General features: G+C 45.8%; 1 protein-coding gene across 3 annotated transcripts; it reads left to right on the forward strand.

The window, feature by feature from the left end:
- The first annotated feature begins 6,523 nt into the window (after positions 1-6,523).
- On the forward strand, positions 6,524-25,502 carry LOC137518029 (putative uncharacterized protein DDB_G0290521). Of its 3 annotated transcripts, none has more exons than XM_068235204.1 (3): positions 6,524-7,266; positions 10,839-10,913; positions 22,717-25,502. In XM_068235204.1, the coding sequence occupies exons 1-3, from the start codon at positions 6,625-6,627 to the stop codon at positions 22,843-22,845; spliced, it is 846 nt and encodes a 281-aa protein (XP_068091305.1). In that variant the 5' UTR covers positions 6,524-6,624; the 3' UTR covers positions 22,846-25,502. The 3 variants fall into 3 exon arrangements, with proteins under 3 accessions (XP_068091305.1, XP_068091306.1, XP_068091308.1); XM_068235205.1 differs by having other exon boundaries at positions 6,524-7,251; XM_068235207.1 differs by lacking the exon at positions 10,839-10,913 and having other exon boundaries at positions 6,524-7,251.
- Positions 25,503-26,728: the final 1,226 nt, after the last annotated feature.

Consider the following 26,728-nt stretch of genomic DNA (forward strand, 5'->3'; position numbering starts at 1 on the left):
AATACCGGTGGTAGTGGCTGGCAGTGGCACTGTGAAGTGAGTCAGGAGGAAGAATCCGGAGAGTGACGCGTTGAGGGAGGGGAGGCAGCGGGCGGTTCAGCGGTAGTACCCTTGTGGTACTTCCGCCCTTTCTCTGACCTCACGTCCTCTGCGTGATGACGCATACGAGGGTACGCGTGATGCGTACCCTCGTATGCAGAGGACGTGAGGTCAGAGAAAGGGCGGAAGTACCACAAGGGTACTACCGCTAAACCGCCCGCTGCCCGGCCTCCCTCAACGCGTCACTCTCCGGACTCCTCCTCCTGACTCACTTCACAGTGCCACTGCCAGCCACTACCACCGGTATTATTTTACTTTCCTTAAACTTTTGTATGGGGAAGCGGGCAGAGGGGGGAGCGCTAGCGGAGGGGGTGGGGGGAATTTCCGACCCCCCCCCCCCCCGCGATCGGGGCATGCTCCCCCCTTATGCCTGCAACCCCATAGGGCCCTCAAAAGCGGGATGTTTGGGGAGTTCGGGGTTCGGCCCGAACATGCCGAACATCGCGGCCATGTTCGGCGAACGTTCCCGAACCCGAACATCCAGGTGTTCGCCCAACACTAGTGGGAGGGTTGGGGTGTTTGGCTCTGTATTTGGCGTCTTTGATGAGCTTTTTGGTATAATGAGGCTAAACAGGCTAACAGGCGGCTTTTCAGTCTGGATTTGAATAGCTCCAGGGATGAGGCTGTCTTTACTAGGTGTGGTAGGAAGTTCCTGAGACGCCGCGGGACCCGCCGCTGGAAGGTAAGATCGTTACACCCCTATGGCAGAGAAAATTATATTAGATTGGATCTCTGCATCTGATGTAACATCAAGTGAGGCAGTTTGGCGAGCTGGTAAATGGTTTATATTAGGTAAATATTAATTGTTTACCACATGTTATACTTGTATATAGCATCAGCTGGATAGCGTACTGGTAAGGCTGTTACCTTTAATGTAGGATTTGAGCCTTTGACCATAGTTTAAATCCTGGCTTAAGCCAGTATGTAACAACAGTGAGGAGTCTTTGGGCAAGGCTGCCTAATGATCCTGATAACCTGTAGAGTACACCCTAGTGGCTGCAGCCCTGAAGTGCTTTAAACCTGAGGTGAAATTAAACTAATGAAATAAACAATTGGATCTATCTTCCTTCTCCTAAGAATGACATTTTAAAGATATTCCATAGTTTTCTTTTATATTTTTTTTTTAAGATTCAAACATGCTCGATCTTACAGACCTGCAAAACCTTCAATAAAAGTTGGAAAAAATCTCAGCCGCCCTTCTTCAGATCCAATAAATCAAAGGTATCCAAGTCTGCAGAAAATAACACTAAATCTGTAACGATTGCGGAATAATCTCCGTGATCAGCGCACAAGGCGTGCGCTGACACGGCGGAAATTCTCCACAAGCGTATGAAAGGGGGAACCCAGCTTTGGTGCAAGCACCAGTAGAGGGAGATTCCCACCGGCAGGTGGAGCTGGGGAGTGCAGAGGAGCAAGCCTCTGTACTGCCACAGATGCCAGATGAGAATTGTCCGAATTGCAACCGAGCAGGGCAAGGTAGCCCTAAAGAGAAAGAGCACAGCGACAGGGTGTATATGTGTTCACCAATCTAGTCGCCAACCCGCGACGATGAACACACAACCGTGAAGATCAGGTGAGAAGGCAATCGCAAGAGATGGCGATTGCCAACAGTGACACAAGACAGAATAAGTACAGAAAAGGGAAGTATGAATGTCCACCAATCTTGTCGCCAACCTGCGACGGTGAACACACAACAGAGGAAACCAAGTGAAAACGCAATCGCAAGAGAAGCGATTGTGAATGAGAATGAGCACAGGGACAGAATGTATGTGTGTGCACCAATCCAGTCGCCAACCCGCGACGGTGCACACACAACAGCAGAAACAGAATAGGAACGCAATCGCGAGAGAGGCGATTGCCAGAGGTGACACAAGACTAAGCAGAGGTAAACCCAGAAGCAGCGCAAAGGCACAGCAAATAATACAATGAGAATGCTAAGGAAAATAACAAACGCTAACTAAACGCGAACACCGCACTCATTCACAACAGCGAACGCGTTTACAGCGCGGTCTCTGCACGATAAGCACAACAGAGACAAGCACGCCACCCTAACTAACCACCGACACACAAACACGAGACAGAGAACGCGAGCGCTTGCTCAACGGTCACCTCACCGAGCCTACAGCAAGCGTTCGTATCAGACAAGACAGACGGACAGACAACCGGAATATAAGAGATACGATCCACCGCTCTTTCCGCCAGAGCGAGTGCGATCCAAGTAAAGCAACAGAGCTAGCAGGATCCACTGCTCTTTCCGCCAGAGCGAGTGCGATCCAAGTAAAGCAACAGAGCTTAGCAGAATCCACTGCTCTTTCCGCCAGAGCAAGTGTGATCCAAGTATAGAAACAGAGTTAGCAGGATCCACTGTTCTTTCCGCCAGAGCGAGTGCAATCCAAGTACAGCAAGATAAGGTAGCCAGTAGTAACCGCTGCTCCAGCTTACCCTCCAAGAATACAGATCAGAAGGATCCACAGCCGCTACCGCTAGAGGCAAATGCGATCCAAGCAGATGGACAGAATGCAAATGCAAATCCCTCAGCAGCAGAGCAGGTCTGGAACTTGCAAAGCAAAGCCAGGTCTCTTATCCAGAGACCTGCATCCCTCAGACATAAGGAATGGTCAAACGGCTGTCTGCCTGTGCAGTCAGCTGAGCAGATCATTACAAAATCATTTTGAAATGAGGCCCGTCCAGGCAGATCGAGTGGCAGCCAGACTACCCCACTACGTGTCAGTCTGGGCGGAGAGTATTACAGACCCATGGATAATGGACATCATCAGCCAGGCCACAAATTGTCATTCAAGAGATCACCTCGACTACCTCACATACTCAAAACTACCATTCCTAGAAATCCGCAAAAACTGCAGATTATGCTAGAATATGTGGACACATTGAAAGAACAAGGAGCAGTAATGATGGTTCCACTAACCCAAAGATTCCAAGGTTTCTATTCCCCCCTGTTTATGATTCGCAAAAAGACAGGAGACTGGAGACCAGTCGTAGATCTGAAGGCTTTAAACAAACATATCAAACTCCCAAAATTCAAAATGGAATCATTACAGACAGTGGCAAGGGCAGTCAGATTTGGAGACTGGATGTGTTCAATCGATTTAAGAGACGCCTACTTTCACATTCCAATCCTTCCATCATACCAGAAGTACCTGCGTTTTGTGGTTGGACACATCCATCTCCATTTCTGCTGCCTTCCTTTCAGCCTATCCACGTCTCCCAGAACTTTCTCAAAGGTTCTTCTAGCAATCGTAGCTCTTCTGAGGACTCAAGAGATACGAATTTTGCATTACCTAGACGATATCCTGTTACTAGCGCATTCAAAAGATCGTCTACAACTTCACAGAGACATTACCATACAAACATTAAAAACGTTTGGGTGGATGATCATCAGCAAGAAAAGCCACCTGTCACCCACACAAGAGATGATATTTCTGGGAGCCCTATTTTCAACAATTCAGGGGATGATAGCTTTACCACAAGACAAAATGTATGTGCTAATGTCAAAACTTTCACAGATCCAGCCAAACTCCATGTTGCCTGCCAGACAATGCTTGAGGGTCCTGGGTCAAATGTCATCAACAATCCCATAAGTGCGTTGGGCGCACTGGAATCTGAGATCCTTCCAAATCAACTTCCTATCGCAGTGGAAAAAGGGGGATCTAGATCAACCAATGTGGATACCATTTGGCAATCCCTAAAATGGTGGCTAAATCCAGAGAATCTAAAGAACTGTTGCTCTCTTCTTCTTTCAAAATGAGAACGAATAACATCCGATGCAAGTGCTTCAGGAAGGGTGTGACTTGGTAAGATCTAGCAGCACAAGGGGAATGGACTTTCTCCACAGAAAACATTGTTTCAAATGTTTTAGATGTCAGTGCTGCCCTACAAGCATTAATTTTTTTCCTGCCGAAGATTGTAGGTTGTTCAGTTATGCTTCGAATGGACAACAAAGCAGCAGTATCTTATGTAAAGAGGCAGGCAGACAGCAGATCATTGCTCACAGAGATCCAGCCAATCATGTCCCATGCACAATCCCATCTGAGGGATCTGACGGCTGTTTATCTTCCAGGGCAAGACAATCGTCAAGCAGACCTTTCAAGAAATTTTATAGATCATCACGAGTGGGCCCTGAATCTGAGAATATTCAATTCACTGATGAAGAAATGGGGCAGGTTTTAAATAGATCTATTCGTATCACCAGACAATACCAAGCTTCCTCTTTTCTATTCGAGGTATCCTTGTCAGAAGGCTCTAGCAATGGACGCTCTAGCCCAACAATGGACATTCAAGAGGGGATATGCTTTCCCACCGACTCCATTGATCTTCAAATTTCTCTAGAACTTGTTGATTTCTAATGTAGAAGTAGTATCAGTGATTCCATTTTGGCCGAAAAGGCCATGTTTTACTCTCCTACACTCTCTTCTAATAGATCACCAGTTTCATCTACCACTAGATCCAGATCTTCTGGTTCAACTCCACTACATGCATCCAGATCTAGAGAGATTAAACTTAGTGGCTTGGAGATTGAGGGGCAAAGACTTTTAAATCAAGGTTGTCCTGAAAAAGTAGTCTCTACCTTACTTTCAGCTAGAAAGCCTATGACGACCACGGTCTACAACAGGACGTGGGATAAATTTATATCTTTTGCAAGTTCCTGTCCTTTCAATCCTTTAGATCTTTCGGTGTTCAACATACTGTCATTCCTAAAGCAAGGTTTAGATATAGGTCTGGCATATAACACATTAAAGTCTCAAGTCTCTGCAATCTCAGCAGTCCTAGGAGTTTTATGGGCATAGAACCCTCAGATAAAACAATTCTTTAGAGCCGCGTTAAAACTTCGCCCTCCTATCAAGCTAAAATTTCCACAATGGGACCTCCTGACAGTTCTAGAATACCTGTGTTCTTCTCCCTTTATACCATCTGAAAATTGTTCTATCTATGATTTAACTTTGAAAGTTACATTTCTTATAGCCATTACATCCGGGAGAAGAATTTCGGAACTTCAAGCTCTAAGCCACAAAGAACCATTTCTATGTTTCTATGAGGAACGTATAGTTCTACATCCTGTAGAGGCTTTTATTCTCGTCTTCCTTTCACTTCAACCAAGACTGGACACTGCCAGCATTCAAAAATTTAGAAAAACCAGAGTTAGGGCTGGTTCAGACGGACGCTTGTGCAGCGTTTACCGCCAGCATTCAGGGCTTGGCGTTAAACGCTCCCATTCAAGTGAATGGGAGCGTTTGTACCAAGCTTTTACGCGCGTTTACACGAACGCGGCGTTCGGGTCCCGATTTTCACTGGCGTTCAAGGAACCCCTGGAAGCTACATGCTGCTTCCAGGGGCGGTTAACCGCAACTGGTAATGTCCCCCTAGGGGAAGAAAAAACGCGACCGCATCCGAACGCAACGCGAACGCTGCTGAAAGCCCGAACGCATTGCCACCGCGACGCCAATGAACGCGACGCCTCCAAACGTCCGTCTGAACCAGCCCTTACCACATCCATTAGATCCTGTCTCTACAATCAGGACCTACATAAATGCCACATTATCATTCAGGTGTTCGGACAGACTTCTTGTAATTCCCAAGGGAATAAACAAAGGCGAGGCTGCCTCTTCAAGAATTATCTGAACCTGGATTGTCAAAGTGATTCAGCAGGCATGTAAATCCATAAGAAATTTCAGCCCATTCCACAAGGGGAATATCTGCCTCATTGGCTTCCATAGGAAAGGTTTCCTTAGAAACTATATGTAAAGCAGTGAACTGGGCTTCATCACACCTTTATAAAATTTCATAAAATTGCACCAGCGGCACTGTCCTCAAGTGCTTTTGGAAAGAATGTGATTTCCTTAGCTTCAGGTTTTAATGTATAAATAGTAATACAAGTTTGTTTTCTGCACCTGCTTCCCGCCCAAAATGTCTTGTTTTTTCTAGTTAAGTGCTGTATGCTGCCAAGAAGAATATCAGGAAAGGAAAATTACAGTAGGTAAGTATACAATTTTCCTGTATCATAATTTTTTTTGCTTCAGTGTCTCTTTAAATTAACTTATTATGGGGGCATGACCAATAATGCAGATTGAATTTGGGATAGATCAAATGAAAGCCCGGAGTGATCATCAAGGTCCAGGGGCCCCAGTGCAGTTGCAACCTCTGCACCCCCTGTTGCTATGCGCTGAGTGTATAAACAGATAATGGCAGTATGGAAATACAAACTATTACATCAGCTAATCGGAGAGCATCTCCATAGATAAGAGCAGGTTCAGCCACTTATTGCAGCACAGGGTTACCGAATCATCCTTGCCTAAGACAGGAATTTCCTGGAAATAGAAATCGCTCAGCCAGGAAGTTCCATATGTTACTATGTACATTTTGTATGATTTCTCTGCAGAGTTGTCTGAACCTGTGTTAGTTTCGGAGATGATTCAGAGATGTGAAAGTTCAGGGTGTGGATGGAGGGTGCAGTGTGATATAAAGGAGATGAGGTGCTGATGGGACTCTGGTGTACGGGAGGCTACAGCAATGGGGAGGCTGAGAGTAATCCTGCTGATGGGGGCTGCTGTCACTCTATTGGTGGCGAAGGCTCATCCAGGGGTGGGGAAAGACAAACTACCCAAAACAGAGGTGATGCCAGCTCATCCAGAGAAGAAGATGGTGACACCAGATCCTCCAGAGAACAAGACAGTGACACCAACTCCTGCAGAGAACAAGATGGTGACACCATCTCCTCCAGAGGACAAGACGGTGACACCAACTCCTCCAGAGGACAAGACAGTGACACCAACTCCTCCAGAGAACAAGACAGTGACACCAACTCCTGCAGAGAACAAGACGGTGACACCAACTCCTCCAGAGGACAAGACAGTGACACCAACTCCTCCAGAGGACAAGAGGGTGACACCAACTCCTCCAGAGGACAAGACAGTGACACCAACTCCTCCAGAGAACAAGACAGTGACACCAACTCCTCCAGAGGACAAGACGGTGACACCAACTCCTCCAGAGAAAATGATGGTGAAACCATCTCAGCTGAAGATGGACACAGACCAACGTCAGAACATGGAGAGCTGGGGGAAGATGGATTTCCAGCCCATGTGCTGTCAGAACTCCATCTGTAGTGGATGTCCATGCCGCAGGAGTATTTCTAAGGTACCTCTTATGGAAGTAAGAGAGCTCATTCAGGCAGGTGTTTCAGGCATTTTTCTTCTGATGTATTTCTGAAAGATCCAAAGAGCAGTACTTGACTCTTATGGAGCAATGCATATTGTGCGACAGACGCTTATTTTCGGTGCCAGATGATGCTGAAAGTAACAGTATTGGTAATATATAGTTCGATACTGTACTCCATACAGTGATTTTGGTGGCCGATCGACCAACGGACAGATCTCTCTTTGATCGAATTTGATCGGAGAGAGGTCTGTTGGCCGCCATAAACCACAGGCCTAATTCCGATTGATTTCAGCATGAAATTGTTTAGTAATCGGCCTCATGACACCGCCTCGATAATTCGCCACCCCCGACCACTGTCCATACTAATGTACATGTACCCATCCCCCATACCACTGCATTAATCCTTTACCTGTCTGGTGCCCCCCCCCCCCCCCCACACACACACACACACACAAACACACACCTAAACTATTCAGAAATGGAAGTAAAGATTTTTTTCTTCCTCCCTAATTTCACATTCGTTGTAATACACAAATGTACAGTATTACTGTATAATAATTGAAAATGGTTATTAAGATGCGAAGGATTTTGAGCTGATTTGCATTTTATGTTAATTTTATGCAGCTTGGACTTGCTCTTTATTTGTCAGTATCATAAAGAATAGGTAAGCATGTTTGTGAATTGTCATGTGTTTATTTGATAATTTAGCTATTACTGCAGGCGTAAAAAAAATATTAGTGAATACTAAAAAAAAAAAAAAAAAGTTTCATGAGTACTCAGATAGTTGGTAACCTAGAACCACTAGGAGAGTATAAGGGGCTAAAAGAGACTGGGGCCGGTTGTCCTTGCAGCAGAGTGCGCGGGCGGGGTCATATGCAAAGGCACGCCCGCCCCTTCCCTGCTGGGCAGGAATTACGTCACTAGGACTCCCGTCATTCTGCCCATGAGCGCCGTGATGCACTGCACTCCGGCATTTACACTTACTGTGTCACCCATAGACTTCTATTACCCCATGCTCTGTGCGTTAAAGGAGTCATCAGACAAAATAACCTAGGGCTTTCTGTAGCACCTTGCAGCCAACTGTCCCACGCTGATTGCTTTGCTCTCAGCCGCCGTCCAGGGCTCCCCGCACATTGTTCAGGCCGACCCCGAGGTCGGCTTTACTGCGCCTGCGCAGTACGCCGCGAGCAACGTGGCCATGATTGACAGCAGTGCTTCACGCAGGCGTAGTAAGGCGGAGAGCGAAGCGATCAGCGTGGGACGGACAGGCTGCAAGGGGCTGGAGAAGCCCCAGGTGAGTAAAGCTTTTTTAAAATTTTGCCTGATGACTTCTTTAACCACTTGATGACCCACCCTTTACCCCCCCTTAAGGACCAGCGCTGGTTTGATTGATCTGTGCTGGGTGGGCTCTGCAGCCCCCAGCACAGATCAGGGTGCAGGCAGGGAGATCAGATTGCCCCCCTTTTTTCCCCCCTATGGGGATGATGTGCAGGGGGGGTCTGATCTCTCCTGCCTGCTGTGGGTGGCGGGGGGGGCACCTCAAAGCCCCCCTCCGCGGCGAAATTCCCCCTCCCTCTCCTACCTGCTGCCTCCCCCTGGTGTTCCGGGCTGCACAGGACGCTATCCGTCCTGTGCAGCCAGTGACAGGATGTGGTCTGTCACATGGCGGCGATCCCCGGCCGCTGATTGGCCGGGGATCGCCGATCTGCCTTACGGCGCTGCTGCGCAGCAGCGCCGTACAAATGTAAACAAAGCGGATTATTTCCGCTTGTGTTTACATCTAGCCTGCGAGCCGCCATCGGCGGCCCGCAGGCTATTCACGGAGCCCCCCGCCGTGATTTGACAGGAAGCAGCCGCTCGTACGAGCGGCTGCTTCCTGATTAATTAGGCTGCAGCTGGCGACGCAGTACCGCGTCGCTGGTCCTGCAGCTGCCACTTTGCCGACGCACGGTATGAGTGTGCGGTCGGCAAGTGGTTAAAGAGACACTGAAGCGAAAAAAAATATATGATATAGTGAATTGGTTGTGTACTATGAATAATTACTAGAAGATTAGCAGCAAAGAAAATATTCTCATACTTTTATTTTCAGGTATATAGTGTTTTTTCTAACATTGCATCATTCTATAATATGTGCAGATTACACAACACTCAGCATTCAAAATGAGTCTTTCAGAGCAGTCTGTGAAGTAATGACCTCTCCTCTAGCAGGGAAAAAGTAAACAGTTCACTTACAGTTGAGATAATAAAAGTCAGATAACAGCCCTCTCCACGACTAAAGGCCCATACACACGTCGGATTTTTGCGAACGACCCGTCGTTTGAACGTTCCGTCGTTCAGTCGTTCGCACGTCAAATCCGACGTGTGTACAGACTATCGTTCGGGTGATAAGACTGGTTTGGAAACCAGTCTTATCACGTGAACGATAGTCCGTATACACGTCTGATTCCGCGTGCGAACGACTGAACGGCGGGACGTTCAAAAGACCCGTCGTTCAGAAAAATCCGACGTGTGTATGGGCCTTTAGACTTAGTCGGAGAGCTTAATGGCTTGTTTGCATAGAGATAACAACTGGAGTTTCTCAACTCTTCCTGTACTGGAAACAATTAGACTGATGTATCTGATCTTAATGTTTTATTTCTTAGCTGTGCTACACATACAAATCATAATATCATCATTTTTTTTTCGCTTCAGTGTCTCTTTAAGTAAGGTGCTTGCAGTAACACGCTGTAACTCTTGCATCGGATTGGATACTTTCGGCACATTGCAACGGACCGCAATGGGTGTGAAAGTCTCCAAAGACTTCCATTGCTTTTACAGCCCCTTGCGGTAAACAATAGGGTAACATAACACACGTTTAACACGCTGGTGTAATTAAAAGAGGCCTGAATCAAATCATGGTAATCAAAGGAAACTGGAGCACCAAGTGAAAGCTCCAAACTATTCCGGTGGGGTCCTGTGTTAGAATTTAGCCCATAGTGTCAGCACGGCAGCAATGCTAACCACTAGGCTTCCTCCTATATTGTAATTCATACTGTGTTGGATACACAGCAGTGGTGTATGTATATAAGGCTCAGTACAGTATTATACGAGGGTATCGCAATTATGATCTTATTACAATTGTAGGGCCGGTTCTCTCATGAAGCAAGGTGAAACATTTTCATCAGGCGCAGAGATCACAGGGGCAGCATGTTTGTACTGTGTTTACACTAACAGCATGCAGTCAGAGTAGGAGCAGTAGAAGCGAGAGGAGAGTGACCGAGGTGAAGAGGTCATCATTGGGGAAAAGCAGCTTGTTGTGCTGTGTTAGGAGTCTGACAGTGAGTGAGGAGGGGAGAGGCAGGAGAGCAGCATTGGGGAAAAGCAGCTTGTTGTGCTGTGTGAGGAGTCTGACAGTGAGTGAGGAGGGGGGAGGCAAGAGAGCAGCAGTGTTTCATTTGATTGTGTGATGATTCCAAATCAGAGGGGAAGGGGAAGGGGGTGCATCCTCACAAGTTTGCCTCAGGCAGAAACAAGTCTAGAATCGCCCATGCTGTAATGCCAAGCTGTGTTTCTCTCTCTCCCCTCAGCACATTTTGGACTTGCAGGAAGAAATAGAGCGTCACACAGATAACTGGATTCATGATTACAGCGAAAAGAGTCCGGTGAGTCCCACCAAAGATGAAAAGATTGTAAGGATTGTTCATTATGTACAATAGGCCACCATCAACTACAATAAGCGCCGTGAAACTATAGAGCTCGGACATTTTCCACAGAGCTGTATAGAGATCACTGATCCATTCCCATCAGTCTCTGTACCAGAGGAGCTTACACTCTAATGCCCTCACCACAGTCACACATTATTATTATTGTACATTTATATAGCTCTGACATAGTCCACAGCGCTTACAGAGATCACTGATCCATTCCCATCAGTCTCTGCACCACAGGAGCTTACACTCTAATGCCCTCACCACAGTCACACATTATTATTATTATACACTAGCTGATTGCCCGGCATTGCCTGGGTATGTATTTGGCTGGTGCTGGCTCCGCCCATTTTTTCTAGCCCTAACACACAATTACTCACTGACCAAGTTTTTGACTTCTGAGCTTTGCGGTCTTTGGTATCAATAATTTGCATTGAAATTAAAAAATCTGATTGGGTGTTTGTGGCTCCACACCCCTTTCTCAATTTGAACCCCAGTCACCCAATGACCAACTGTACCCGGTTTAAGGCCTGTGCCATTAGCAGTGCAAGAATGGTAGCAATTAAATATTCCCCTTGAAAAGCAATAGGTGAAGTTTGATTTACTTTTGAGTCACTTTTGTAGGCTCCACCCACTTTTCTGAATATTAATCTCAGTCACCCAGTGACCAACTGCAAAGCTTGAGAACTCTGCCATTAACAGTGTAAGAATGGCTGCAGTTTACATTTTCCCAGGAAAATTTGTATTTGTCTCCACCCACTGATGACCCGGCGTTGCCTGTGTATGTATTTGACTGATGTTGGCTCCGCCTACTTTCTAACCCTAACGCACAAACACTCAATGACCGAGTTTGTGAGCTTTGGGGTCCTTAGCATCAATTATTTGTATATTCCCATGAAATGAAACAAATCAGATTGGCTGTTTGTGGCTTCACCCCCTCTCCAGCATTTGAACCCCAGTCACCCAATGATCAACTGTAGCAGGTTTGAAGCATCTGCTATTAGCAGTGTAAAAATGGCAGCAATTTAAATATTCCCCTTGAAAATCAACAGGTGAATTTTGATTGGCTATTATAGGCTCCACCCACTTCCCTGAATATTAATCTTAGTCACCCAGTGACCATCTGGGCAAAGTTTGAGAACCCTGCCATTAACAGTGTAAGAATGGCTGCAGTTTATATTTTCCCAGTGAAATTTGGTTTTGGTTCCGCCCACTTTTTGTAACCTGGACACACAGTCACTCAATGACTAATTTTGTGAGCTTTGGGGTCCTTGGCATCGATAATGTGTACTTTCCCATGAAATGAAACAAATCTGAATGACTGTTTGTGGCTCTGTCCCCTTTTCTGAATTTGAACCCCAGTGACCCAATGACCAACTGTACCAGGTTTGAGGCTTGTGCCATTAACAGTGCAAGAATGGCAGCAATTTTAATATTCTCCTTGAAAAGCGATAAGTGATTTTTGATTGGCATTTTTAGGCTCCACCTACTTTTCTGAATATTAATCCCAGTGACCCAGTAACCAGCTGTGCAAAGTTTGAGAACCCTGCCATTAACAGTGAGGAAAGGCTGCAGTTTACAATTTCCCTGAAAAATCTGTCTTTGACTCCACCCAGTTTTTGTAACCTTGACACACAGTCACTCAATGATCAAGTTTGTGAGCTTTTGAGTTCCTGGCATCAAAATTCTGCTAATGGAAGCAGTTTATCCAGCAAAGAAATCTGATTGGCAGTGTTTGGCTCCACCCCTTTACTGAATTTGAACCCCAGACACTTAACGACCAACTGTAGCAGGTTTGAGGCCTTTGCCATTAACAGTGTAAGAATGGCTGCAGTTTCAATATTCCGCTTGAAAATCAATAGGTGAATTTTGATTGGCTCTTGTAGGCTCCACCTACTTTTCCGAATATTAATCCCAGTCACCCAGTGACCAACTGTGTGAAGTTTGAGAACCCTGCCATTAACAGTGTAAGAAAAGCTGCAGTTTATATTTTCCAATGTAAAAAGTTAGTTGTTTTTGGCTCCGCCCACTATTTCTAACCTTAACATACAGTCACTCAATGACCAAGTCTTATAACCTCTTATCGATTTAAATATTAAATCGATAAGAGGTTATAAGACTATGTGATGTGTATTGGTATACACTATAAGCGTGATTTTATCTAGGGTCCCTGTCAAAAGGACCCTCGAAGTGAGTCATTGTACATGTGTTGTTGTTTTTATTGCTTGTGATTAAAACTTGATGTTTTAAAGGAATATGAGTGACCCTTTGATGGTTTTATCCTTGGTGACGGTCACTATTTGAGATTCTTTGTCTGTGCACTGTGGTGCTGCAGATATTTGATTACCCAGCGCTTTGGATACTCAATGACCAAGTTTATGAGCTTTGGGGTCCTTGGCATAAATAAATTGCATTTTACCATTGAAATTAAACAAATCTGATTGGCTGTATTTGGCCCGCTCCCTTCAGAATTTAAACCCCAGTCTCCCAGTGACTGACTGTACCAGATTTGAGGCCTCTGCCATTAAGAGTGTATGAATGGCAGCAATGTAAATATTTCCCTTGAAAATTAAAAGGTGAATTTTGATTGGCTGCTGTAGGCTCCACCCACAATTCCTGAATATTAGTCCCAGTCACCCAGTGGCCAACTGTGTCACGTTTGAGAACCCTGCCAATAAGAGAACGGCTGAAATCAATCTAACAAATCTGGCTGTTTGTGGCTCCACCCCTTTAGTGAATTTGGACCCCAGTCACCCAATGACTGACTGTATCAGGTTTGAGGCCTCTGCCATTAACAGTGTAAGAATGGTAGCAATGTAAATATTCCCTTTGAAAATCAATAGGTCAATTTTGATTGGCTGTTGTAGGCTCCACTCACATTTCTGAATATTCATCCCAGTCACCCAGTGGCCAATTGTGTAAAGTTTGGGAACCCTGCCATGTCAAAAATGTAGTTGTTGGCACTGGACACTTTTTCTAACCTTGACATACAGTCACTCAGTTATCAAGTTTATCGGCTTTGGGGTCCTTGGTATCAATACTTTGTATATTGCAAAGAAATGAACAGCGCTACTTAAAAACAGATGAATGCTTACCTGCAAAAAAGTGCAGACCCCACTCATGGGATACAAATACACAATGAGCACACATACAACCTGTCTACCACTTGGAGGATGTTAGTTTCCACTAACAGCTTGCAATGCAATTTGTTAGGTACTTGTCCCTCCCACTGTCGAAGAAGTCTTTCCTCCATGGGAGGGGACCTAACACTAACTAAAACCTACCTATGCATATGCATAGCCTGGGCGCGCTACCAGTAAAATTAAGAATTGCGCAGAAAAAGTGGGATCAGCGCATCACCAGGCCGCCTCTGAATGGCCTCAGCTCAGAGATGCGCTGAGCCCCCCCAGGAACTACAAACGCACCTTGAACCCAAACAGAGGCTCTGCATATACACCAAAGAAAAACTAACAAGTGGGAGCAGCTCCCCTCCCATGGAGGAAAGACTTCTTTGACAGTGGGAGGGACGAGTACCTAACAAATTGTATTGCAAGCTGTTAGTGGAAACTAACATCCTCCAAGTGGTAGACAGGTTGTATGTGTGCTCATTGTGTATTTGTATCCCATGAGTGGGGTCTGCACTTTTTTGCAGGTAAGCATTCATCTGTTTTTAAGTAGCGCTGTTCATTTCTTTGCTATGTTTTATTTAATTCTGGTCAGCTGCTCCCACTTGTTAGTTTTTCTTTGGTGTATATGCAGAGCCTCTGTTTGGGTTCAAGGTGCGTTTGTAGTTCCTGGGGGGGCTCAGCGCATCTCTGAGCTGAGGCCATTCAGAGGCGGCCTGGTGATGCGCTGATCCCACTTTTTCTGCGCAATACTTTGTATATTCCCATTGAAAAATAAACAAATATGGCTGTTTGTGGCTCCGCCCCCTTTCTGAATTTGAACCCTAATCCCCCCAATGACTGACTGTATCAGGTTTAAGGCATTTGCTATTAACAGTATAAGAATGGTAGCAGCTTAAATAATTCCGTTGAAAATCAAAATGTGAATTTTTATTGGCTGTTGTAGGCTCCACCCACCTTCCAAAATCTTAATCTCATTCACCCAGTGACCAACTGTGCAAAGTATGAGAGCCCTGCCATTAACAGTGTAAGAATGGCTGCAGTTTATATTTTCCAGTGAAATTAGTTTTTAGCTCCGCCCACTTTTTGTAACCAGGACACACAGTCACCCAGTGACCAAGTTTGTGAGCTTTCAGGTTCCTGGCATCAACAATGTGTGAATGGAAGCAGTTTATCCACCAAGGAAATCTGATTGGCTGTAGGTGGCCCCGGCCCTTTAGTGAATTTGGACCCCAGTCACCCAATGACCAACTGTAGCAAGTTTGAAGCCTCTGCCATAAACAGTGTAAGAATAGCAGCAGTTTGAATATTCCCCTTGAAAATCAATAGGTTAATTTTGATTGGCTGTTGTAGGCTCCTCCCATTTTCTTGAAACTTAATGGCATTCACCCAGTGACCAAGTGTGCCAAGTTTGAGAACCCTGCGATTAACAGTCTAAGAATGGCTGCAGTTTACATTTTCCCATTTAAAATGAATGGCTGAAATTTGATTGGCTGTGTTATGCTCCTCCCACTTTTCCTGGATTCGTAACCTCGTTCACCAAGTGACCAACTGTGCCAAGTGTGGGGACTGTGGCTTGATTACTGTGAGAATGGCAGCCTTTTAAATTTTTTCCATTGACTTCAATGGGTGAAATCTGATTGGCTGTTTGTAGCTCCGCCCACGTGTGCAGGGGGGCCGCGAGACCCCCAGAACATATCATCCCAGGTAGTAAGGGATCTGTATACCAAGTTTCGTTCAAATCGGTCAAGGCGTTTTCACGTGATTGCGGCACATACACACATATACACTCATACATACATCCGATTTTATATATATAGATTTATATAGCTCTGACATATTCCCCAGCGCTGTACAGAGATCACTGATCCATTCCCATCAGTCTCTGCATCACAGGAGCTTACACTCTAATGTCCTCACCACAGCTACTTATTATTATTTTTATTATTATTATTATTATACATGTATATAGCTCTGACATACACCACAGCGCTGTACAGAGATCACTGATCCATTCTCAGCAGTCTCTGCACCAGTGGAGCTCTGTTTTGCTAGACCCCACTGGTACACCGCCATTGTGCAGTCATTGGGCTTGACTTACAAAGCCGTGCTAAGTCATAACACGGCCGCACTATGCTTCGCGCGTTTACCGCACATAAAACTTTATGCATGCTATAACAAACGTTTGCACATGTTCATGTGGCGCAACGCGTACTTTTGCGCACGTTGTGCCATGTGAATGCGTGCAAATGTTTGTTATAGCGCGCGTAAAGTTTTATGCGCAGTAAACCGCACGTGAAGCATAGCACAGCTTTGTGAATCAAGCCCATTAAGTTCAACGGTGCTATGTTGCCGCCAGACGTCATTTGTTTATTGCATTGTCGTTTTTCATCATTTGTCTACTCGCGCCGACAGTCTGTGTGTATGGAGCTTAAAGTGGTATGAATTAAACCCATATTTCTTCTTTGATCTAAACGATTATTTACAGCATATAATATACCACCACAACTACTGCAGAGAAATAGACCAGCAGGGCTGCCAAGCAACTGGTATTGATTAAAAGGAAATAAATATGGCAGCCTCCGTATACCTTACTTTAGTTCCCCTTTAACCCACCTGGCGGTCTATTAAAAACCGCCATGGGGCAGCGCAGCAGTTTTTTAAAAACATTTTAAAATCATGTAGCAAGCCTAGGGCTCGCTGCATGATAGCCGCTGTGCAGCGGCATCCCCACCCGCTCCGATCGCCTCCGGCAATCTGCAATCAGGAAATCCCGTTATAAGAACGGGATTTCCTGGAGGGCTTTTCCCGTCGCCATGGCGACGGTCGTGATGACGTCATCGGGAGTCCCGATCCACCCCTCAGCGCTGCCTGGCGCTGATAGGCCAGGCTGCGCAAGGGGTCTGGGGGGGGGGGGCGGCGCGGCGGGTAGCGGCGAATCGGCGTGGAGCGGCGGCGATCGGTGTGCACACGCAGCTACCAAAAAAAAAATTATGCAAATCGGCCAAGCAGGGCCTGAGAAATCCTCCTGCGCGGCTTACCCTGAACGCAGTTCGGGGTTACCGCCAGGAGGGTTAACTGTAGCAAGAGAAGAATGTAAACATTCCCTGGCAGTGCTGGAACTCCTTCTGATGTGTCCAGAACACAGACAGCTGCTCAGAAATCACTGCTGGGCACATTACAATATAAATACACCAGTTATGAATAAAATGCAACAGCAGCTTTCAGAGCAAATAAACTATATTTTGTGAACTAATTTTTAAATGAATAATAATACTTATGCACAAATGCAAATATGATAACTGTATGGGATATAAAAAGTAGGAAAACACATTTTTATTGAATATTATGTCAGAGTTTAATACCGCTTTAATGCTTCTGCTTAGTAGAGATGTCGCGAACCTCCGATTTCGGTTCGCGAACCCTGTTCGCGAACGTCCGCGGAAGGTTCGGTTAGCGGAAAAATTTGTGAACCGCAACAGACTTCAATGGGGAGGCGAACTTCAAGATTTAGAAAAATTTCTATCGACTGGAAAAATGATAGAAAACATGTTTCAAGGGATCTAATACCTAGAGTAAGACATGATTGAGTGAAATACACATCAAATGTCCCAGGCAAAAATCTAGATTTCACATAAACCCCTATTTTAAGGTCACAAATCTCATTCAGTGTTCAATTACAGGCCTACGCTACTTTACAACATCAGGCAGTGTATCCCTCCCTCCTCCTCCCGGAGGGAGGAGGGTCTTATCTTCCAGGGAATTGTAGAATTTCAAAAGCCAGCTTATATACCTTGGCTGGGAAGTGAACCCAGGTCGGAGTGCTTGGTAGTCAGCTCTCTTAACCGCTGGTCCACCACCAACACTACATGCTGAAGGCAGCCTAGCATGTACCATTATGATCTATCCTAGAGAAAAATGAGCTTGCTTAAAGATTTGTAGGCTTTTAAAAGTCAGCTTACATACCTTGGCCGGGAATTGAACCCAGGTCTTGGCCGGGAATTGAACCCAGGTCTGAGTGCTTGGTAGTTAGCTCTCTTAACCGCTGGTCCACCACCAACACTACATGCTGAAGCCAGCCTAGCATTTACTATTGTGATATACCAAAGAGAAAAATGAGCTTGCTCTCTCTCTCTCTCTAGGACTTGATGGTTTTAAGCTGTAAATTCACTTCAATGGCATCAACGGATACCAGCAGAATTTCACAGGCAATTTCGGAATTCTGCCGGATTGAAAAAGCAATTCTGTTCCGACCAAAGGGAATGGAATGACCAATTTCTGCCCAAAATAGCGGAAAATACAATTCCGCGGAAAGCGGTGACTATCCCTACTAGAGAGAGAGAGAGAGAGAGAGAGAGAGATGAATCTACATGGCTATTTGGGGTTCTCTTTGGACAACTGTTGAACACAAAAGGCAAGGCCATGCCTGGGTGGGGTTGAACCACCAACCTTTTAGTTAACAGCCAAACACGCTAGCCAATTGTGCCACTGAGACTGTGTTCTACTCCTGACCAATGTGAGTTGGCTTTTGACATACTACACATCCTTAAGCAAGCTCATTTTTCTCTTGGATAGATCATAATGGTACATGCTAGGCTGCTTTCAGCATGTAGTGTTGGTGGTGGACCAGCGGTTAAGAGAGCTGACTACCAAGCACTCAGACCTGGGTTCAATTCCTGGCCAAGACGTGGGTTCAATTCCCGGCCAAGGTATGTAAGCTGGCTTTTAAAAGCCAACAAATCTTTAAGCAAGCTCATTTTTCTCAAGGATAGATCATAATGGTACATGCTAGGCTGCCTTCAGCATGTAGTGCTGCTGGTGGTGGTATAGCGGTTAAGAGAGCTGACTACCAAGCACCCAGACCTGGGTTTAATTCCCGGCCAAGGTATGTAAGCTGGTGTAATGATCTGTGTCAGCAAAAGGCAGAATTCTGATTATTAGGTGATCTGCAGTATCACCAATAATGCAGATGTATACCTGATTATAAGATGATCTGCAGAATCACCTATAATGCTGGTATATCAGAAGCTGCCGTGACAACAAATACAAAAGGTGTAACAGGTGTAACGTGCTTGGTGCAACAGTAATACAGATAGCTCACCAGAGGAGCTGGTGAATACTATCAGTATAGTAGCCCTCACCAGAGGAGCTGGTGAGCACTATCAGTACAGAAGCTATTTACCAGAGGAGCTGGTGGATGATATCATTACAGTAGCCCTCATCAGAGGAGCTGATGAGCACTACCAGTACAGTAGTCCTCACCAGAGGAGCTGGTGGGCACTAACAATAAATAACCTCACCAGTGACAAGGGCTCACTGGTGAGTGGAGTAGTCAGACAGATCGGTTTGGCAACAGACAGGAAGATACAGTACAGAATTGGCAGGCAAGAGTATAAAGGTAATTCAGGCAGTATTAGCAACAGGATCAGATGGCTGTAGTACAAAGACGTTAAGCGTAAGGGAAGTCAGAAGAGAGCCAGAGTCATACACTAGTATCAAGCAAAATATCAAATAACAATAATAAATCCTAGTCTGTGTGAAATCCCCGGTTTCCTCCCGGATCAAAGCACACCGGATCTATCTAAGGGTCTGAGTGCTAACACGTAGCATTCGCAGCAGCAGACACTTTGCAAGTGAATCCAAGCTGCTTAAGAAGCGGAGGAGATCCCTCGGCCACGCCTCCGCTCATCAGCCAATCGGAGACGCCGAGAGTCTCCGCTGACGTCAGACGACCGGCCGGTCAGCTGACGTGCCTCCTTCCTGCATAAAGGTCTCGTCTGTGCGCGCGCGTGCGTGACAAAGCTACTCTGTGAGCCACTGACAGTTCCCTCCTCGGCGTGCTAGACGCCGGAGGGACGGGAGACATGCCTGACAGTGAAACCGAAGCAGCTGCGGAGGCATCCAGACTGCCCGCAGCTGCTTCTCCAGGGATTGTTACAGCTGGCTTTTAAAAGCCTACAAATCTTCAAGCTAGCTCATTTTTCTCTAGGATAGATCATAATGGTACATGGTAGGCTGCCTTCAGCATGTAGTGTTGGTGGTGGACCAGCGGTGAAGAGAGCTGACTACCAAGCACTCAGACCTGGGTTCAATTCCTGGCCAAGGTATATAAGCTGGCTTTTGAAATTCTACAACTCCCTGGAAGATGAGACTCTCCTCCCTCCGGGGTGAGGGAGTGAGTGAAGAGGTGAGGAAAGTAATAACAATTAGCTAGGAACAAGCCTACAAGAGTCTAATTTAATTCTCCCTAGCAGAGTCTGTCAGCAGCTGTCCCTTAACTAATTAGTGCAGGCAGACTGGGGAGTAAAACGGCACAAGGACCTTGCCTTTTATAAGGGGGGGGGGGCCTCCAGGAGTGAGTGTAGTCTGATTGGTGATAATGTGCCTGCTGACTGTGATGTAGAGGGTCAAAGTTCTGCTCAATAGAGCATTATGGGGCGAATCGAATTTCCGGGAAAGTTAGCCTGGAACCGTTCACCGGCGAACCGTTCGGGACATCTCTACTACTTAGTACTCTAGCTGTGATCGACTCTGTGATGGATTCACCTGTGTAGATGCGCCATCGCATGAAAATATGCACACAAAGGCGTGAATTCAGAGTGATCCTTTAGTTTTCATTTGACTTAAAAAAGAAGTGTTTTGTCACAAACCAGTCATTCCCGATAGGAAGTGACTGTTTACATTTATGCTGGGAAAAGAGGGGCCATAAAATCATTACTTCTCAATGGGTCTAGTTTCCCCACTTAAAGGAGAACTGTAATGAGAGGTATATGGAGGCTGCCATATTTATTTCCTTTTAAACAATACCAGTTGCCTGGCAGCCCTGCTGGTCTATTTGGCTGAAGAAGTGTCTGAATCACACCAGGAACAAGCATGCGGCTAATTTTGTCATATTTGTCAAAATTGGCAAACGCCTGATCTGCTGCATGCTTGTTCAGGGGCTATGGCTGAAAGTATTAGAGACAGAGGATCAGCAGGACAGCCAAGCAACTGGTATTGCTTAAATGGAAACAAATATGGCAGCCTCCATATACCTCTTACTACAGTTCTCCTTTAAAGCGGATCCGAGACAAATAACTATAACAAGTAACTTGTATATATATCTTATCTAAAGTTTAGATAGTTTACACAGCAAATCTGGCTGCATACAGCTTTAATAGAATATGATCATTTCTTCCTGTGATACAATGACAGCAGCCATGTTGTTTGTAAACATTACACAGAGGCAGGCTTATCTGCATCTTGAGCAAAAAGAACTAATCCCTCCTCCTCCCCTCTGCCTCTGAAATCTCTGGCTAGTAATACCTCCCCCTACTCCTGCCCAGACTGAGCTCCCATGAGCCCTTGCTACTGTCTGAAAGTGCCTTGGCTCTCTGAAAACCTGTGGGCGTGGCTTGTTTAGTTTATAGGGAATTAGAGTATTAAAACAAAAACGAAAAAGTATTTGGCTTGAGGAATGCCCTATAAACAATAGGAAAGTAACACAATTATGCAATGAGTAAAAGTTCATCTCGGATCCACTTTAATGACTCCCCTTGCATTGTTTTGGGTCTACCTCAAAGGGAACCAGAAAACCAGATCACCTGTTGTGTATCTCTACATTCCTCCACTTTTTCTGTCAGGGGAAGATGAAATCCATTGTCGGCTTCTTGCACACTGCAACTGATTCCGATTCAGATTCCGCTTTTTAATCAGTTTTTACATCCGATTCAGATTCTGATTTTCAGTTTGCTCCCTGCACACTGCAAATCGGAATCTGAATCGGATGTAAAAACTGATTAAAAAGCGGAATCTGAATCGGAATCGCTTGCAGTGTGCAAGAGGCCTTCCTCTGATTCAACTCTGCTATACATAATTCCATATGATGTCATAATTTGAGGAATATTTCGGATACGCTTGGGGGCAGCCATTCGCTGTTCACAGTGCAATACGCCAAGGTCAGTACACCTTTTGAGAGGTTAATGGTTCTTATAGCTGGTCCACAGAATATTGATTCCCTAGACAAGGAAGCTGGTAAAATAAGCATGCTTGATACCTATGGTATCAGCACATGATAACAGATCCTAAAATGTTAGTTTTTATATATCATATGCTGGATATCCACAGAGTTATGGCACAATTTGAGAAAATACCAAAACTTTCTCCCTAAGGCAAGGGGCCAGACTTCAGCCTGAGGTCAGATTGCTAGATCGCGTTTCCTGAGAGAATGTTACCATAACCATTTTTATTGATATTGTTATATTTTGGTTTCTCTAGAAAGGCTGTTGGATTAATCCTTTTTCGTACAGGACTTGCTAGAGTTAGATTTGAGTGTTTGCACACTAATACGAATTGGTGGCAGCAACCCGATATCTAAATGAGATCGCACATTTTATCGATTGTACTTACAATCGAAATTGTATTGTGTGTGGACTCACCAACCAATCCAAAAGGTTACTTTGCCTGCAGTGGTGACTGCCTTCAGGATTCCCTCAGGGTTTGAGGCTGAATGGTAAACTGCGGCAAATGGAACAGGAATTGTGGGGTGACGTCACACAGGCTCTTTGCAGTATGATTGTATGAATGCAGCAGAATAAGGATCTGGTTACGGTGAATGTTTCATTGACAATCTGTGTTATTCTTTCTCTCCGCAGTATGTCCAGCAGTTGGAGGAAGAATTGCAGCGCAGTACAGATAGTGGTGACAAGAGACAGAACCATAACACTGAAGTGCCTGGGCTGGGCCTGATGGACTGTTTACTATGTAAAGCCAGTCACTGTTAATAAAGTTCAGTGCAGCGAAATGAGCTTGAGGCCTTGTGCGAGTGCCACACGCCATGTTGCAGCACCAGAGTCACAGGAAACTCGTTCAGCTTCTGCTTTATATGGATAACTAGGCTAAAAGAAGCACCACTCCCATCATGGTCATCATCACACTTCTGCAGCCGCCCATCCCTCATAAGAGGACTACACAACACAGCAAGGGAACTCTAAAGCAAACTTGAAGTGACCTCAAAAAAAGATTTTGATTCTCACCTAAGACAAGGGAAGGCTCTGGATCTCATGGAGAGTTCCTTGTTCTCTCTCCATCTCCTTGTTCGGTTCCACCACTGTCCCCCATTAAACATTTGGGCCTTCCTTGAAGGCTTACGAAGCATCTATGAGTGCTTCCGAAGGCAGGTGCATCTGCTAATCTTCAGTATTCAGGGACACGAGTGCTTCTGAAGGCTGTCTGAGGAGTGCCCAAGTTGTATATGACCTGCAGGTCAAATAATTTCACCGCGCCCCGGCCGAGAAACGAGATGAGTGATAGAAGACTGGGAAAACTTTATGGTATTCAGAGCCTTCTCTTTACGTATCTTAGTTCACTTCCTGTTAGTGCAGTCTCTGGGGGTCTTCCTGTCAGTGGAGGCTCTGGTGGTCTCAGTTCCCGTTAGTGCAGTCTCTGGTGATCTCAGTTCCTGAGAGTGCAGTTTCTGGTGGTCTCAGTTCCTGTTAGTGCAATCTCTGGTGGTCTCAGTTCCTGTTAGTGCAGTCTCTGGTGGTCTCAGTTTCTGTTAGTGCAGTCTCTGGTGGTCTCAGTTCCTGTTAGTGCAGTCTCTGGTGGTCTCAGTTCCTGTTAGTGCAGTCTCTGGTGGTCTCAGTTCCCGTTAGTGCAGTCTCTGGTGGTCTCAGTTCCCGTTAGTGAAGTCTCTGGTGATCTCAGTTCCCGTTAGTGCAGTCTGTGGTGGTCTCAGTTCTCGTTAGTGCAGTCCCTGGTGGTCTCAGTTCCCGTTAGTGCAGTCTCTACTCTCTGGTGATCTCAGTTCCCGTTAGTGCAGTCTCTGGTGGTCTCAGTTCCCGTTAGTGCAGTCTCTGGTGGTCTCAGTTCCCGTTAGTGCAGTCTCTGGTGGTCTCAGTTCCTGTTAGTGCAGTCTCTGGTGGTCTCAGTTCCCGTTAGTGAAGTCTCTGGTGATCTCAGTTCCCGTTAGTGCAGTCTGTGGTGGTCTCAGTTCCGTTAGTGCAGTCCCTGGTGGTCTCAGTTCCCGTTAGTGCAGTCTCTACTCTCTGGTGATCTCAGTTCCCGTTAGTGCAGTCTCTGGTGATCTCAGTTCCTGTTAGTGCAGTCTCTGGTGATCTCAGTTCCTGTTAGTGCAGTCTCTGGTGGTCTCAGTTCCTGTTAGTGCAGTCTCTGGTGGTCTCAGTTCCTGTTAGTGCAGTCTCTGGTGGTCTCAGTTCCTGTTAGTGCAGTTTCTGGGGATCTCAGTTCCTGTTAGTGCAGTCTCTGGTGATCTCAGTTCCTGTTAGTGCAGTCTCTGGTGATCTCAGTTCCTGTTAGTGCAGTCTCTGGTGATCTCAGTTCCTGTTAATGCAGTCTCTGGTGGTCTCAGTTCCTGTTAGTGCAGTTTCTGGGGATCTCAGTTCCTGTTAGTGCAGTCTCTGGTGGTCTCAGTTCCTGTTAGTACAGTCTCTGGTGATCTCAGTTCCTGTTAGTGCAGTCTCTGGTGGTCTCAGTTCCTGTTAGTGCAGTCTCTGGTGGTCTCGGTTCCTGTTAGTGCAGTCTCTGGTGGTCTCAGTTCCTGTTAGTGCAGTCTCTGGTGGTCTCAGTTCCTGTTAGTGCAGTCTCTGGTGGTCTCAGTTCCTGTTAGTGCAGTCTCTGGTGGTCTTAGTTCCTGTTAGTGCAGTCTCTGGTGGTCTCGGTTCCTGTTAGTGCAGTCTCTGGTGGTCTCAGTTCCTGTTAGTGCAGTCTCTGGTGGTCTCAGTTCCTGTTAGTGCAGTCTCTGGTGGTCTCAGTTCCTGTAAGTTCAGGCTCTGGTGGTCTTAGTTCCTGTTAGTGCAGTCTCTGGTGCTCTTAGTTCCTGTTAGTGCAGTCTCTGGTGGTCTCAGTGTTCTGTTAGTGTAGTGTGTGGTGGTTTCAGTTTCGTGCAGTTTTTGGGGACCTCAGTTCCTGTTAGTACGAGTATAGGGCATCCCCTTACCTCCTGGAAATATCTCCGTTTTCCACTGTATTTGCTTTGGCCCAATTTCACCCTAAGGGTATTTTTCCATCCGGATATTACAGTTCACATGTTTTTCCCATATGTGAATTTTTTACATTTCAATTCAAATTTGAATGCAATTTTTTTTAAGTGTCTAACAATCATTAGGCTCGGTTTCCACTTGCACCAGATCACATGCAGCCAGCAACAGCAAACTTATCCGATGGGCTGCTGTGGTCCAGAAATCTGCAGCATGCAATCCATACTGTAACTTTTCTGCATGACACCGCTTGCGAAATGTTAATGAAAATGACTTCACTGACATTCAGTGGTACCTGGAAACAGGCCCATGTCAGGGTAGAGTGACACCTACAGGTTTATTACAGCAGAACAGGTTGAGACTCACCCAGTGTTGCATAAGAATAAAAGAAAACATTACATTATACGTTCATTTCATTTACTTTCTCCTCCAGTTCAGCTGTCGGTCAGTTTTGTTCTATTATTAAAGTATTACAATCATGAAAAACTAGTTCTACACCCTTTGCTGCTGTGTAGGAGTTATTGCGTATTCTGGGTTTCAGCCACATTTTATAAGACAGGCGTGTCACCCCTAGAGTGTAAAATATAAGTTGTTACTCTGTGCTTATACTGATAGTAAACTAGCTGCAGTGTGTGCTGATCCCTGCTATTCCACTATGTACAGTACAAGTTATTACTCTGTGCCTGTACTGATAGTAAATTACTTGCAGGGTGTGCTGACCTCTTCTGCTTCAGCTACATATAGAATACTTTACTCTGTACCTGCATAGCCGGCCTTTGATATGAGCGACCGGAGCGGTCGCTCAGGGCGCCGGCTTCCAAGGGGGCGCCTATAGCTGGTTGCCTATACTGAGGGCACCTATACCTGATTTCCTATACTGAGGGCACCTATAGCTGGCTGCCTTTACTGAGGGCACCAACACCTGGCTACCTATACTGGGGGCACCTATACCTGGCTACCTATACTGAGGGCACCAACACCTGGCTACCTATACTGGGGGCACCTATACCTGACTACCTATGGGGGGATGGAGACCTTCAACTGACTTCCTATACTGGGGGCACCTATGCTTGGCAACCTATATTGAGGGCACCTACACATGAGATCCTATACTGGGGGCACCTATACCTGGCTACCTACCTATACTGAGTCTGATGGCGTTTGGGGGTAGCACACCGCGGCTATAACGCGTGGTGCAAATTGTCAGTGCTGTGCTATCATTCTAAATGGAGGGGAGCAGCTCACTGTCCCACAGATTGTTTCTATTAATATTCCTGAAAGGTTCTAGTCTTCATTTTTAAGTGTATTCAGGATAATGCACTCTTTCCATTCATTCGTGGTTATTAATAGTATTTTTTCTATTATACATACGTGACGTGTAACAGAGATCTGAGCATTTGGCATGATGTCACAACGTCAAAAAGGTTAGGAACCACTGTCCTAGGAGATATCGCAGGAGAAAAGGTGAATTGCATATGGGCCTGTGTGTGTGTACACGTGCGTGTGTGTATATGCACGTGGGAAGAGGATGAAAGGGGGCACAAAAATCAGGTTTCGTTCAGGGCGCTGGTAAACCTAAGGCCGGCCCTGTGTACCTGTACTGATAAGCTGTTACTCTGTACCTGTACTGGTAGTAGACTACTTGCAGTGTGTACTGATCTCTGCTGCT

Source organism: Hyperolius riggenbachi, chromosome 5 (assembly GCF_040937935.1).
Source record: "Hyperolius riggenbachi isolate aHypRig1 chromosome 5, aHypRig1.pri, whole genome shotgun sequence".
Classification (NCBI taxonomy): Eukaryota; Metazoa; Chordata; class Amphibia; order Anura; family Hyperoliidae; genus Hyperolius; species Hyperolius riggenbachi.

What these genes read in the sequence shown, in the direction of transcription:
- LOC137518029 (XM_068235204.1), top strand. Translation starts at nt 6,625, where the DNA reads ATGGGGAGGCTGAGAGTAATCCTGCTGATGGGGGCTGCTGTCACTCTA. An exon ending in CTAAGGTACCTCTTATGGAA is followed by an intron (nt 7,267 to 10,838) that starts GTAAGAGAGCTC and finishes CTCTCCCCTCAG; the next exon opens with CACATTTTGGACTTGCAGGA. An exon ending in ATTACAGCGAAAAGAGTCCG is followed by an intron (nt 10,914 to 22,716) that starts GTGAGTCCCACC and finishes TTCTCTCCGCAG; the next exon opens with TATGTCCAGCAGTTGGAGGA.